This window comes from Oryctolagus cuniculus, chromosome 10 (assembly GCF_964237555.1).
Source record: "Oryctolagus cuniculus chromosome 10, mOryCun1.1, whole genome shotgun sequence".
Lineage (NCBI taxonomy): Eukaryota > Metazoa > Chordata > Mammalia > Lagomorpha > Leporidae > Oryctolagus > Oryctolagus cuniculus.
This window is the reverse complement of record NC_091441.1, coordinates 99,598,074-99,612,993: the sequence shown is the minus strand read 5'-3', so window position 1 is coordinate 99,612,993 and position 14,920 is coordinate 99,598,074. Positions and strand designations below refer to the sequence as shown.

Below are 14,920 nucleotides of genomic sequence, written 5' to 3'. Positions count from 1 at the left end.
ATTGGGACAGTCTCAGGAGGGGCTTGCCTCCCTGGGAGACTGAAGATGCAGGCCTGGGCCAGGCCCTGTGGAGCCACAGAGGAGGGCAGGGTTGCCCCAGCAGAAGGAAAGCCTGAATAAGGCTCTGGCAGGCCTGGGAGCCCTGAGTTTGAGAGTGACCTGTGTCTGGTGCCTTGATGGGTTTGGACACCTTTTGGTCTAGTAAAGCTCTTTGAATCTCTAGGACTGCTTGAGGTTTGCCATGGAACCTGCAAGTTATTTAAGGCCAGAGAGGGGGGCTGGGTGGCAGGCCCCAAACCCTTGGGAAATGGGGGGGAGGGGTCCCTTCCCCGGGGCCCTGGGATTGACAGGGAGGGCTGGGCTCCACTTTGAGCTGCCACGGGAAGTCAGTGTCTGCTCTTGCCCTACTGCAGGAACCGGTGGGCAAGCCTTACCCTCAGGACCTGTCACGGAGCCCACAGAGCCTCAGTGACACAGGCTATTCTTCCGACGGCATCTCCAGCTCCCAGAGTGAGATCACAGGTGTGGTGCGGCAGGAGGTGGAGCAGCTGGACAGCGCGGGGGTGACAGGGCCACGGCCGCCCAGCCCCTCTGAGCTCCACAAGGTGGGGAGCAGCATGCGTCCTTTGCTGGAGACACAGGGCCTGGCCCCCAGTGGTGGTGAGCGGAGCAAGGCCCCCAGCAGCAGCACTGGTAAGGAGCAGAAGCGGCGGCCCCACTCCTTGTCCATTATGCCCGAGGCCTTCGACTCTGACGAGGAGCTGGAGGATATCCTGGAGGAGGAGGAGGGCTCCCTGCAGTGGCAGCGCCAGCGGGAGCAGCGGGATGCCGCCGAGTCCTCAGACGACTTCGGCAGCCAGCTGAGGCACGACTATGTGGAGGACAGCAGCGAGGGCGGCCTGTCCCCTGTTCCACCGCAGCCCCCGGCCCGGGCAGCTGAGCTGACTGATGAGGAGTTCATGCGACGGCAGATCCTGGAGATGAGTGCTGAGGAAGACAACCTAGAAGACGATGACACTGCCACCTCCGGACACGGCCTGGCCAAACCTGGTACCCAGAAGGGCGGCCCCAGGACCAGGCCTGAGCCTGGCCAAGAACCAGTAGCCCTGCCCAAGAGGCGCCTGCCCCACAATGCCACGACTGGCTATGAGGAACTGCTCTCTGAGGCGGGGCCGTCAGAGGACACAGACGGGAGCGGGTCGCTGCAGGGTGGACTCCGACGCTTCAAGACCATTGAGCTCAACAGCACGGGCAGCTATGGTCATGAGCTAGACCTGGGCCAAGGCCCTGACCCCAGCCTCGACCGGGAGCCTGAGTTGGAGATGGAGAGCCTGACGGGCTCGCCAGAGGACCGCTCCCGTGGGGAGCACTCCTCCACCCTGCCCGCCTCCACACCCAGCTACACGTCGGGCACCTCCCCCACCTCCCTGTCCTCACTGGAGGAGGACAGTGACAGCAGCCCCAGCCGCCGGCAGCGACTAGAAGAAGCCAAACAGCAGCGCAAGGCCCGGCACCGCTCCCATGGGCCCCTGCTGCCCACCATCGAGGACTCCTCAGAGGAGGAGGAGCTGCGGGAGGAAGAGGAGCTGCTGCGGGAGCAGGAGAAGATGCGGGAGGTGGAGCAGCAGCGCATCCGCAGCACGGCCCGCAAGACCCGGCGTGACAAGGAGGAGCTGCGGGCCCAGCGGCGGCGCGAGCGCTCCAAAACACCCCCCAGCAACCTGTCGCCCATCGAGGACGCGTCCCCCACGGAGGAACTGAGGCAGGCAGCAGAGATGGAGGAGCTGCACCGCTCCTCGTGCTCTGAGTACTCGCCCTCGCCCTCCCTTGACTCGGAGGCCGAGGCCCTGGACGGAGGCCCCAGCCGGCTCTATAAGTCGGGCAGTGAGTACAACCTGCCCACCTTCATGTCCCTCTACTCACCAACCGAGACGCCTGTGGGCAGCGCCCCCACACCCAGCGCCGCACGGCCCCTCAAGAGTGCGGAGGAGGCCTATGAGGAGATGATGCGGAAGGCTGAGCTGCTGCAGCGGCAGCAGGGCCAGGGGCCGGGGGCCAGGGGGCCTCATGCAGGCCAGGGCGCCTTTGACTACCAGGACACCCCAGACCGTGACTATGGCAGGGCCGCCCAGCCTGCCCCAGAGGGCCCGCCGGCTGGCGTGGGAACAGCCGTGTACGAGGAGATCCTTCAGACGTCACAAAGCATCGCGCGCATGCGGCAGGCTTCCTCGAGGGACCTGGCCTTCGCTGAGGACAAGAAGAAGGAGAAGCAGTTTCTGAATGCTGACAGTGCATACATGGACCCGATGAAGCAAAATGGTGGCCCACTGACGCCAGGAACCAGTCCCACCCAGCTCGCTGCCCCCGTGTCCTTCTCCACCTCCACCCCCTCAGACAGCAGCGGAGGCCGAGTTATCCCCGATGTCCGTGTCACTCAGCATTTCGCAAAGGAGCCTCAGGAACCCCTCAGGCTGCACAGCTCTGCTGCCTCCCCCAGCTCTGCCTCCAAGGAGGCAGGTGTGTCTGTCTCCCAGGGGCCTGGGGCGCCAGCCACGCCAGCTGTGGCTCCTTGTCCAGCTGGTCTGCCACGAGGGTATATAACCCCGGCCCCTGCTGCCGGCTCTGAGCGCATTCCTCCACCATCCTCTGCAGGCCACGGCTATGGCCCAAGCCCAAGCACTGCAAACTATGCGTCCCAAACCGAGGAGCTGCCCCAGGCCCCCGGTGGCACTGCTGCAGGTGGACGGGCTTCCAGAGAGAAGTCCCTGAGCGGGGGCGATGGTGACATTGGTACTCCACAGACTTCCCGGGGATATTCCTACTTTGTGGGTTCCAGCCCACCAGTCTCCCCGTCTTCCCCCTCGGAGAGTCCCACGTTCTCCCCCGGCAAGCTGGGCCCACGGGCCACAGCAGAGTTCTCTACACAGACGCCAAGTGCAGTGCCTGCCTTGGACATGCCACGGAGCCCCGGTGCCCCCACCTCGACACCCATGGTAGCCCAGGGCACACAAACACCACATCGACCCAGCACGCCTCGCCTGGTGTGGCAGCAGTCCTCTCAGGAGGCACCCATTATGGTCATCACCCTGGCATCAGACGCCTCTAGCCAGACCAGGATGGTACATGCCAGCGCCTCTACCTCCCCACTCAGCTCACCTACAGACACCCAGCCCACCGCCCACAGCTACAGCCAGACAACACCTCCCAGTGGGTCTCAGATGCCCCCAGAGCCACCTGGGCCCCCTGGCTTCCCACGGGCACCCAGTGCTGGGGCAGACGGGCCCTTGGCCCTGTATGGCTGGGGCGCCCTCCCTGCTGAGAACATCTCCCTGTGCCGGATCTCCTCTGTCCCTGGAACATCCAGGGTTGAGCCGGGCCCCAGGCCTCCTGGCAGTGCAGTGGTAGACCTCCGTACAGCTGTCAAGCCCACACCCATCATCCTCACTGACCAGGGCATGGACCTGACCTCTCTTGCTGCAGAAGCAAGGAAATATGGCCTCGCTCTGGATCCAATTCCAGGACGGCAGTCGACCGCTGTGCAGCCCTTGGTTATCAACCTCAATGCCCAGGAGCAGACCCACACCTTTCTCGGCACTGCCACCACCGTGAGCATCACCATGTCCTCCTCTGTGCTCATGGCTCAGCAAAAGCAGCCCGTGGTCTATGGAGACCCTTTCCAGAGCCGGCTTGACTTTGGTCAGGGGTCAGGGAGCCCTGTGTGCCTGGCCCAGGTCAAGCAGGTAGAACAAGCTGTCCAGACAGCCCCGTACCGAGGGGGACCCCGGGGAAGACCCAGGGAGGCCAAGTTTGCTAGGTATAACCTACCCAACCAGATGGCACCTCTGGCCAGAAGAGATGTTTTGATCACTCAAATGGGCACTGCCCAGAGCGTGGGCCTCAAGGCTGGGCCAGTGCCAGAGCCCGGAGCTGAGCCCCACCGGGTCACCCCAGCAGAGCTGCGGTCACATGCTCTGCCAGGTGCCAGGAAGCCACACACAGTGGTGGTGCAGATGGGAGAGGGCACAGCAGGCACTGTGACCACTCTGCTCCCAGAGGAACCAGCAGGTGCCCTGGACCTTACGGGGATGAGACCAGAGAGCCAGCTGGCATGCTGTGACATGGTCTACAAGTTCCCCTTTGGCAGTAGCTGCACTGGCACCTTCCACCCTGCCCCCAGCGCACCTGAGAAGAGTGTGTCAGATGCCGCTCCACCTGGCCCAAGCAGTGGCCCCTTCTATGGTCCCCGGGACTCCGAGCCTCCTGAGCCCCCCACCTACCGGGCACAGGGAGTCATGGGGCCCGGGCCCCATGAGGAACAGAGGCCCTACCCACAGGGCCTCCCTGGAAGACTATACTCCTCCATGTCTGACACCAATCTGGCTGAGGCTGGTCTCAACTACCACGCCCACAGGATTGGGCAGCTCCTCCAGGGTGCTGGACGAGACTCGGCCATGGACCTCAGCTCCCTGAAGCACTCCTACAGCCTGGGCTTCACAGACGGACGCTACGTAGGGCAGGGCCTGCAGTATGGCTCGTTTACAGACCTGCGTCAGCCCACGGATCTTTTGACTCACCCGCTTCCCATGCGGCGCTATAGCTCAGTGTCCAACATTTACTCAGACCACAGGTATGGCACACGGGGAGATGCAGTTGGTTTCCAAGAGGCCAGTCTGGCCCAGTACAGTGCCACCACGGCCCGTGAGATCAGCCGCATGTGTGCCGCCCTCAACTCCATGGACCAGTACGGCGGGCGACGTGGCAGCAGTGGTGGTGGCCCTGACCTTGCGCAGTACCAGCCCCAGCATGGGCCTGGGCTCAGTGCTCCGCAGGTTCTGGCTCCCCTCAGACCTGGCCTCCTTGGTAACCCCACCTTCCCAGAGGGCCACCCGAGTCCTGGGAACCTGGCCCAGTACGGACCTGCGGCAGGCCAGGGAACAGCAGTCAGACAGCTGCTGCCATCCACAGCCACTGTGCGTGCCGCTGATGGCATGATCTATTCTACTATTAACACCCCAATTGCTGCAACACTGCCCATCACCACCCAGCCTGCCTCAGTCCTGCGGCCCATGGTGCGTGGTGGCATGTACAGGCCTTATGCATCTGGTGGGGTTACAGCTGTGCCCCTCACCAGCCTGACACGCATGCCCATCATTGCACCCCGGGTACCTCTTGGGCCCCCAGGCCTGTTCCGATACCCTGCACCGGGTAGATTCCCCATTGCTTCCAGTGTCCCACCTGCGGAGGGGCCTGTCTACCTGGGGAAACCTGCTGCTGCCAAGGCCCCTGGGACCGGAGGCCCACCACGGCCAGAGCTGCCAGCAGGGGCTGCACGGGAAGAACCTCTTAGCACCACCACCCCAGCTGCTGTTAAGGAGGCCGTGGCCGCCCCAGCCTCTGCTCCACTAGCTGGCCAGAAGCTGCCAGGAGATGCTGCTCCTGGGGCTGGCAGTGCAGCCCTCAGCCGGCCAGGGCCCGAGAAGGAGGAAGCATCGCAGGAGGAGAGGCAGCGGAAGCAGCAGGAGCAGCTGCTGCAGCTGGAGCGGGAGCGAGTCGAGTTGGAGAAGCTGCGACAGCTGCGGCTGCAAGAGGAGCTGGAGAGGGAGCGTGTGGAGCTTCAGCGGCACCGCGAGGAAGAGCAGCTGCTGGTGCAGCGGGAGCTGCAGGAGCTGCAGACCATCAAGCACCACGTGCTGCAGCAGCAGCAGGAGGAGCGCCAGGCTCAGTTTGCACTGCAGCGAGAGCAGCTGGCGCAGCAGCGCCTGCAGCTGGAGCAGATCCAGCAGCTGCAGCAGCAGCTGCAGCAGCAGCTAGAGGAGCAGAAGCAGCGGCAGAAGGCTCCCTTCCCCGCAGCCTGTGAGGCACCCGGCCGAGGGCCTCCCCCGGCTGCACCTGAGTTGGCCCAGAATGGCCAGTACTGGCCGCCCCTAAGCCACACAGCCTTCATTGCTGTGGCAGGGCCTGAGGGGCCTGGGCAGCCTCGTGAGCCTGTGCTGCACCGGGGTCTCCCCAGCTCCGCCTCAGACATGTCCCTGCAGACTGAGGAGCAGTGGGAGACAAGCCGGGCTGGCATCAAGAAGCGGCACTCCATGCCACGCCTGCGGGATGCGTGTGAGTCAGAGCCGGGACCTGAGCCCGGCGCCGTCAGGAGGATTGCAGACAGCAGCGTGCAGACGGACGACGAAGACGGGGAGGGCCGCTACCTCCTGCCCCGGCGGCGCCGCACACGGCGCAGTGCTGACTGCAGTGTGCAGACCGACGACGAGGACAACGCCGAATGGGAGCAGCCGGTGCGCCGCCGCAGGACCCGGCTGTCCCGCCACTCGGACTCCAGCTCCGACAGCAAGCACGAGGCCACTGCCTCAGCACCCCCTGCCGCTGCTGCCGCGAGGGCCGTGAGCAGTGTGGGCATCCAGACCATCAGTGACTGCTCTGTACAGACGGAGCCTGACCCGCTGCCCAGGGTCTCTCCGGCCATCCACATCACAGCTGCCACTGACCCCAAGGTGGAGATCGTCAAGTACATATCAGCGCCAGAGAAGACGGGGCGTGGGGAAAGCCTGGCCTGCCAGACAGAGCCAGATGCGCAGGCCCAGGCTGTGGCCGGGACACAGCTTGTAGGGCCAACTGCCATCAGCCCCTACCTGCCTGGCATCCAAATCGTCACCCCAGGGCCCCTGGGCAGATTTGAAAAAAAGAAGCCAGATCCCCTGGAGATTGGGTACCAGGCCCACCTGCCCCCGGAGTCCCTCTCACAGCTCGTGAGCCGCCAGCCTCCCAAGTCCCCTCAGGTCCTCTACTCACCAGTGTCGCCCCTGTCCCCACACCGGCTCCTGGACACCTCCTTTGCTTCCAGTGAGAGGCTGAACAAGGCTCACGTGAGTCCCCAGAAGCACTTCGCAGCTGACAGCACTCTCCGCCAGCAGACGCTGCCTCGCCCCATGAAGACCCTGCAGAGGTCCTTGTCTGACCCTAAGCCCCTCAGCCCCACCGCCGAGGAGTCTGCCAAAGAGAGATTCTCCCTCTACCAGCACCAGGGGGGGCTGGGTAGCCAGGTATGGGCACCGGGGCTGGTCCAGGGTGGGACAGGGGTCTCTGCCTAGCCCGAGGGGCCCTGCAGGGAGGGGCTTCTGGGGTGGGAGTGGAGTTTCCTCTGCCTCCAGAGGCTCAGAGGAGGAGTCAGGAGCAGGCCTCCCGGATGCATGTCTGGCAGGGCCTGCAGCCCAGCAGGGATGCCGGGGCTAACACAGGCAGCACGCGGGCCTCACAGCCTTCCTCCAGACTCCCCTTAGTAACTTCAGCCTCTCCCCAGCACCATCCCTTTACCGCCCTTACCTGGTGCCGCCCCTGCCACCTTCCCCTTCAGGTCGCTGCAGCCCTCACCTGCAGTCTGGGCCACTTGTACTCCAGGCTTCATCTCTGAATGTCCCCAGGAAAGTCAGTCATGTATCTGAGTGAGCTGCTGCCCGCCTCCCAGCCCTGGCCAGGCTCCCGTTGCCTCACAGCAAGCCCGAGCCCAGCGGCCTCGCCCCTGAGGCCTGTCCCAGATGCTGCAGTGTGTTCCCTGCCTCCTCGAGTTCCCTGCCCCGACCCAGCCCTGTCTGCCCCTATAGTGAGGCTCCTGGAGCATAAACGTGCCCTTGGCTGCAGCTTTCATTGTCAGTGATGCACTCGGGGCTGTGGGCCACAGTGCAGTGAGGATAGGGGTGTGCCAAGGACTTCCGGTGCCAGGCTGAGCTCCTGGAGGTTCCAGGCAGAAGAGAGATGAGACAAAGCGGATGTTTCCGTTTCTGGGACGGAATGTGGGCCCATAGGCTGCAGTGAAGATCATGGGGAGAGGAGGTAGGGGCTAGAGATGTCGTGAGGTGTATTTGCCCATGTTCTGGGTGGGATGCAGGGAGCGGAGAGGTTAGCAGTGACGAGCCTGGTGTGTGCAGGCCTGGGAGGGGTGGGGATGGGCGCAGGAGTCTGGGCTGGCAGGGAAAGCAGGTCGCAGGAGTGGGGGCAGGGGTCCTGGCTCCAGGCACAGAGGTTCCCATGAGCTGGCCATGTGGGGCCAGGCCATCATGCACACTGGTGGTCTGTGGCCAAAATAAGGAAAGACAGACAATAGGGTGAGGAGTTCAGAAGTTAAATTCATTTCATTAAAGGTCACCCTTTGTTCTGAGATTTGGGGGGCATTCTGTCATTTCCTTTGTGAATTAAGAAAAAGTAGGTGGGAGGTTTTTATGTAGTTACTTAGCAAGGTGAAAAGTTAAGAATCCTAATGTCAGTCCTAGTATTTTGGGGGATCAGGGTGGTCCATGACCCCCCAAAACCATGGAGCATTCTCCAGAGACCAGGAGCTAGAGATAAAGGGAGGACCAGAGTGAACCAGGTGGTGATGTGGCCCTGCAGGCCATGCAGAGTGTCAGAGGCAAGTGGGGAGGCAGACAGCGCTGCAGAGAACCTCGGGCAGCAAGCCAGGCTGCCGCAGATGGCGCCAGAGGGTACCTAGAGGTGTACCCATGGCCCCAGAAAGCAGCAGTTGACCAAGGGATGTGCAGGGAGCTAGGGGCTGCACCACAAATGCAGCCTGGGGGGTTTGACAGAGGGTGGTGCAGGCACAGTGATGAGAGTGGAGAGCAGGCAGGTGGGCAGGAAGGAGAAGACTCAAGAGCCTGCAGTCAGCATGTGCCCCTTTCCCACAATCCTCTAGGGAGCCTCCGGACCCACCCATTCCTTTTGTCCATGCCCTCCACTGCCCTCAGCCCCCAGCGGCTGCTTAGAACCCGAATCCCAAGCCAGACCTGTCTTCTCCTCATGTTAGTAGGAGGCAGAGGGTGGCAAGCTCACTGGAGATGTGCAGGGGTTCTCAAGGCCACTGTGTGCCAGGCCAGTACTGGAAACAAAAGGGCATCCTGCCCCTTCCCTGCCCTCCCAGTGCACAGAGCTCTGGGGAGGAGAAGAACCTTAGGGTGATCGTGGGCCTTCTCTCCAAGGCCAGTGGGTGGGCAGGGTAGGCCTCAAAGCTGCCTGGTGAATCTGTGCACCAAAACGTGTGGAGCCCAGCTCCTGCCCCAGCCCAAGCCACGTTCTCAGACCCCACACCCCACCAAGTCACCCACACCTTGGGTCTCAGTGCTGCCCACCCTTCCCTCTGTCTCAGGTGTCGGCGCTGCCACCCAACGGCCTGGTCCGCAAGGTGAAGCGGACACTGCCCAGCCCCCCTCCAGAGGAGGCTCACCTTCCCCTGGCTGGCCAGGCCCCCCCACAGCTGTATGCAGCCAGCCTGTTGCAGCGAGGGCTGGCGGGGCCCACCGCTGTCCCTGCCACCAAGGCCAGCCTGCTCCGGGAGCTGGACCGGGACCTGCGGCTGGTGGAGCATGAGTCCACCAAGCTGCGCAAGAAGCAGGCAGAGCTGGATGAGGAGGAGAAGGAGATTGACGCCAAGCTCAAGTACCTGGAGCTGGGTATCACACAGCGCAAAGAGTCTTTGGCCAAAGACCGGGGTGGCCGTGACTACCCACCCTTGCGTGGTCTTGGTGAGCATCGTGACTACCTATCGGACAGTGAGCTCAACCAGCTGCGGCTCCAGGGCTGCACGGCTCCAGCCGGACAGTATGGGGACTTCCCTGCCACTGCCGCCGCTCCTGCCACCCCCTCTGGCCCCACTGCCTTCCAGCAGCCACGGTTCCCACCTCCGGCCCCACAGTACACTGCAGGCAGTGCTGGGATGACTCAGAACGGAGTCCCAGCCCACCAGGCACCCACCTACCCTGGCTCTAGCACCTATCCAGCACCTGCCTTTCCTCCTGGCACCAGTTACCCAACTGAGCCTGGCCTGACAAACCAGCAGGCTTTCCGTCCCACAGGCCACTATACAGCCCAAACGTCCATGCCAGCCACACAGAGCACCCACTTTCCAGTCCCAGCTGACAGCCGTGCCCTCCACCAGAAGCCACGCCAGACATCACTGGCTGACTTGGAGCAGAAGGTGCCCACCAACTACGAGGTGATCACCAGCCCCGTTGTAGCCGTGTCTTCAGCCACCTCTGAAACCAGCTACAGTGGCCCAGCAGTGAGCAGCAGCTACGAGCAGGGCAAGGTCCCTGAGCTGCCCCGGGCCAGCGACCGTAGTGGTGTGAGCCAGAGCCCAGCCCCCACCTACCCTCCTGACTCACACTACACCAGCCTGGAGCAGAATGTTCCTCGGAACTACGTGATGATCGACGACATCAGTGAGCTGACCAAGGACAGCACCTCCACGGCCCCAGAGAGCCAGCGGTTGGATCCCTCGGGGCCGGGTGGCAGCGGACGTCCAGGGAAAGAGCCTGGAGAGCCTGGCATCCTTGAGGGGTCGGCACTGCCCTGCTGCTATGCCCGCGGGGAGGAGGAATCCGAGGAGGACTCCTACGAGCCCCGTGGGAAGGTTGGCCACCACCGGAGCGTGGAGAGCAATGGCCGACCAGCCAGTGCCCACTACTACAGTGACAGTGACTACAGACATGGGGCCCGGGCAGAGAAATATGGTCCGGGGCCCTCAGGACCCAAGCATCCCTCCAAGAGCCTGGCCCCTGCTGCCATCCCGTCCAAGCGCAGCAAGCACCGGAAGCAGGGAATGGAGCAAAAGATCTCCAAGTTCTCGCCTATTGAGGAGGCCAAAGACGTGGAGTCAGACCTGGCCTCCTACCCCCCCTCTGCCGTCAGCAGCAGCCTGGCCTCTCGGGGCAGGAAGTTCCAGGACGACATCACCTACGGGCTCAAGAAGAACGTGTATGAACAGCAGAGGTACTACGGGGTGTCCAGCCGGGACGCAGTGGAGGAGGATGACCGCATGTATGGTGGGAGCAGCCGGTCCCGGGGGGCATCCGCTTATAGTGGGGAGAAGCTGTCGAGCCACGACTTCAGTGGCCGAGGCAAGGGGTACGAACGGGAACGGGAGACTGTGGAGCGACTTCAAAAAGCAGGTCCCAAGCCCTCGTCCTTAAGCATGGCCCACAGCCGGGGACGGCCCCCCATGCGGAGCCAAGCTTCTGAAGAGGAGAGCCCCGTCAGCCCCTTGGGACGGCCCCGCCCTGCCGGGGGGACCCTCCCTCCTGGGGATAGCTGCCCGCAGTTCTGCTCCAGCCACTCCATGCCTGACGTCCAGGAGCACGTCAAGGACGGGCCTCGGGCCCACGCGTATAAGCGTGAGGAGGGCTACATCCTGGATGACTCCCACTGCGTGGTTTCCGACAGCGAAGGTAATGGCAGCTGGGGGTGATTTCTGCAGCTTCAGCACCTGGGGGGCCTGCCTGCGCGTGGGTCCCTGGGCCCCGAGATGTCCCAGCAGGGTCTGGCCTGGCCCCTCGTGCAGTGAGCCTTGCCGCAGGCTGCCCTTGTCTGCTCCACCTGTGCCCTGGTGCCCCGGCTGAGGGGGGCGGGGGCTGGGGGTCCAGTGATCTGCTTGCGGCTGTGGTGCCCGCTCTCTGGTGTCCTTGCATGGCTTCAGCTAGGCCTCCCCCTGTGGCCAGCCCGGGGGTTGATGGTGTTCTGTTTTTGGTCTCTGAAGCGTATCACCTGGGCCAGGAGGAGACAGACTGGTTTGATAAGCCCCGGGATGCCCGCTCCGACCGGTTCAGGCACCATGGGGGCCATGCAGTCTCCTCCTCCCAGAAGCGAGGCCCTGCCAGGCACAGCTACCATGACTACGACGAACCCTCCGAGGAGGGCCTGTGGGCTCCCGATGAGGGTGGCCCTGGCCGCCATGCCTCAGCCAAGGAACACCGGCATCACAGTGACCATGGGCGGCACTCGAGTCGCCACACTGGCGAGGAGCCAGGACGGCGTGCCACCAAACCGCACGCTCGGGACATGGGTCGCCACGAGGCCCGGCCTCACCCTCAACCCAGCCCTGCCCCAGCCATGCCGAAGAAGGGTCAGCCTGGGTACCCCAGCTCTGCAGAATACTCACAGCCACCACGTGTTCCGTCAGCATACCATCATGCCTCCGACAGCAAAAAGGGCTCCCGGCAGGCCCACTCTGGGCCCGCTGCCCTGCAGCCAAAGCCAGAACCCCAGGCACAGCCACAGGCAGCTCCAGGTCGACAGACAACTCCAGGGCCACAGCAGTCACAGCCACCGCCATCCAGACAGCTGCCTTCAGGGGCAGCCACACGCCAGCCGCAGCCGCAGCCGCAGCAGCAGCAGCAGCAGCAGCAGCAAGGCCTTGGACAGCAGCCTCCACAGCAGGCGCCGCCACAGGCTCGGCTGCAGCAGCAGAGCCAGCCATCTGCCAGGGGCCCGGCCCCTGCTTCCAGCCAGCCAGCAGGGAAACCTCAGCCAGGCCCCACGCCAGCCGCAGGCCCCCCGCCAGCAGGACCAGTAAGTAGGGCTGTCATTGTATGGAGCCTACCCAGGGTGGGTGCTGCAACTGAAGTTCAGGCATCTTCTGGATTCCAGGCCGGGTGTGGGTGGCATCCACTGGCAGAATCTCAGCTCTGGGTTCTGTGTTGCAGCCACGGGCAGAACAAGCAAATGGCTCTAAAGCCACAGCCAAGGCACCCCAACAGGGGAGGGCTCCTCAGGCTCAGCCGACACCAGGACCTGGATCTGCAGGTAAGCCTACCCTTTGGTTCCCTCGGTCACAGCCCCGAGTGTGCAGACTCTTCTCCCCACACAGCCACCTGTGCCCCAAGTCCCCCTCACTCGCCCCTGAGAAGGTGCCCAGTGGGCTGCAGACCTCCCCAAAGCCTGGGTTTGGAATGAGCTGATGGTGTCACCAGCACTTGGGCCTTAGGGCCCAAGAAGCTCTGGGTGAAAAACCCAGAAGGGCATGGTGAGCCCAGGGCCAAGACTCTAGATTCTTACTCTCCCTTCTTTTCCCTTTCCTTTGGTCCCCTGCTTTTTCCTCTCTGCCTACTTCCCTCTTCCTCCCTGTTCTCTTTCTATGTTCACGTTCCTCCAGCCTCCCCCTCCCTGCCTCTCACAGGACAGCTGGGTTCAGAGTCCTTCATGGCTACTCTCCCACTCAGACCCGTGTTGGTGGTTTCTTTCCCCCAGGCCTGAAGACTGGAGCCAGGCCTGGAGGCGCCCCAGGGGCTCCCGCAGGCCAGCCGGGTGCTGATGGGGAGAGTGTGCTCTCCAAGATCCTCCCTGGCGGGGCAGCAGAACAAGCTGGCAAGCTGACGGAAGGTATGCACTGCGCTGCCTGCGGCCAGGGCCCTGAGCTGGCCAAGTGGGGTCTGTGGACGATTCCAGGCTCAGGCACCTGAGCACTGGCCCGCCAGAGGGTGCACCTGCAGCCACCCAGTCCTATGGCCAGTCCCTGTCTCTTGGGCTATACGTGCCTTCACTACACCAATGGCCATGACGAAGAGGGACCTGGCCTCCCTGATTTCCCTAATGCCTCTCTCTTTCTGTGTCACAGCTGTCTCTGCTTTTGGCAAAAAATTCTCCTCGTTCTGGTGACCACGCCCAGCAGGGTGAGTATGAGCAGCCTGTTCCTGGCCTCTCCTGGCCTGGGGCACCGTGGGGGGCTGAGCTCCAGGTCCCAGTGGGTTTCCTGGGAGAAGTCTAGTCTTGAGCAGGTGGTATGGCCAGAGCTGCAGTGTGCACTCCTGAGACACGGAAGGATGAGGGATTGTGCACAGACTCCTGACTCAGGGCCAGCGCGGTAGAGCCCCAGGAGGAAGAAGAGGGTCAACATCCCGTCGTCCTCCTCACCTTCCTCTGTCCCCCTGTGGGGCTCTCACAGCAGTGGGCTGGCATCCGGTTCTGGGTGGGACCCACTGTGGAGCTGTTCCTCCCCAACCCTCCCCTATAAATGCCCCACAGGCTCTTGAAGAGATGAAGAGAGGTTGATAACATTGCTGTGGAAAAATCTCTGGAGGCAGAGATCTGGGCGCAGCTCTGGACTCTGCGTATAACAGTGAGTTTCAGCGCCAGGGAGGGATGGGCAGAGAAGGGGGTAAAGGGCTGTGACCTGGATGAACACAGCCATCCAGTCTGCGTGTGCCTCAGAAAGGGTGTGGTGCGCCCAGCAGCCCCTGGGCCAGTGCCATTGAGCTGGCTGAGACAGTGGCAATGAGTCAGGTGGTACACTCGGTGCCAGCTGTGCCCCACAACTATCAGAGCACTGGACACTGAGTCCACGATTGTGGAGGACAGGGCAGCCTGTGGCTCTTGTTGGGGGACGCATCCCTTCCCGGGCATCTCTGGTCCAGCCAATGGGGAGAGGCTGGAGCTCCCAGACCCCACAGGGCGTCGTGGCTCTGGATGTGAAGTCCAGACACTGCTGGCTTTCCAGGCTGAGCTTTTCAAGAACAAGATGGAAGAGTAGAACGAGCAGAGAGGCAGACAGGAAAGGAACTCAAAAGAAAGGACAGTCACGAGATAGGCAGCCTCGGTCTCGGGCTGTCAGCCCAGGGAGAGAGTAGAAGGGCCTAAGGACAGCAGCCCTGGCTCTGTGTGGCCTGCAATAGCCAAGGCAGGTCATCTGGGGCCTGCCCTGCCGCTGGCCTTGCCCCTGCCTCGCTGTGTGGAGGAGGGAAGAGCAGCATCTAGGCTGGGGCAGGCTGGTAGCCTGGCTGTCGATAGATACTGCTGCTCTGTGCTCAGCCAGGGACCACCTCCCCCCATCCTGCAGCCACAGTAAGAAGATGGAAGTTGGGGCACTCTCACATGGGCAGGTGTGTGTGTGGTCCCCGTGGCAGGGCCTGGCAGTCAGCAAACAGGTCACTTCAAAGGAGCCCTTGCCCAGGCCAAGCTGCTTATGGAAAGGGAGGAGCTGGGTGTGGTGCCAAGAGGGCTTCTGTGTGGAGGGGCGTTGGGCAGCCCCGTTTCTGCCCATTTACTCAGCAGATGCTGGCCAAGCTCAGGTGTATGCCAGGCCCTAGTTTAGGCACTGGGAATACAGCAGGGAACAAAACCAAGTTCCTGCCCTCCAAAGCCGATGGTCCAC

The 14,920-nt window shown here is 63.1% G+C and overlaps 1 protein-coding gene across 5 annotated transcripts in view; it reads left to right on the top strand.

Moving 5' to 3' along the window:
• The window catches only part of BSN (bassoon presynaptic cytomatrix protein), a 109,237-nt gene that overhangs the window by 89,192 nt on the left and 5,125 nt on the right, over positions 1 to 14,920 (top strand). For 4 of the 5 annotated variants that reach the window (XR_007921917.2, XR_007921916.2, XR_007921915.2 and 1 more), the window contains 7 exons: positions 414 to 7,052; positions 9,146 to 11,222; positions 11,531 to 12,342; positions 12,477 to 12,576; positions 13,021 to 13,152; positions 13,388 to 13,442; positions 13,795 to 13,888. Coding sequence is in view for 1 of the 5 variants with exons in the window: in XM_051852441.2 (XP_051708401.1) it covers positions 414 to 7,052; positions 9,146 to 11,222; positions 11,531 to 12,342; positions 12,477 to 12,576; positions 13,021 to 13,152; positions 13,388 to 13,428 (9,801 nt within the window). In the remaining 4 variants the exon portion in view is untranslated. The remainder of the gene's footprint in view (positions 1 to 413; positions 7,053 to 9,145; positions 11,223 to 11,530; positions 12,343 to 12,476; positions 12,577 to 13,020; positions 13,153 to 13,387; positions 13,443 to 13,794; positions 13,889 to 14,920) is intronic. The other variant, XM_051852441.2, reaches the window with a different exon arrangement.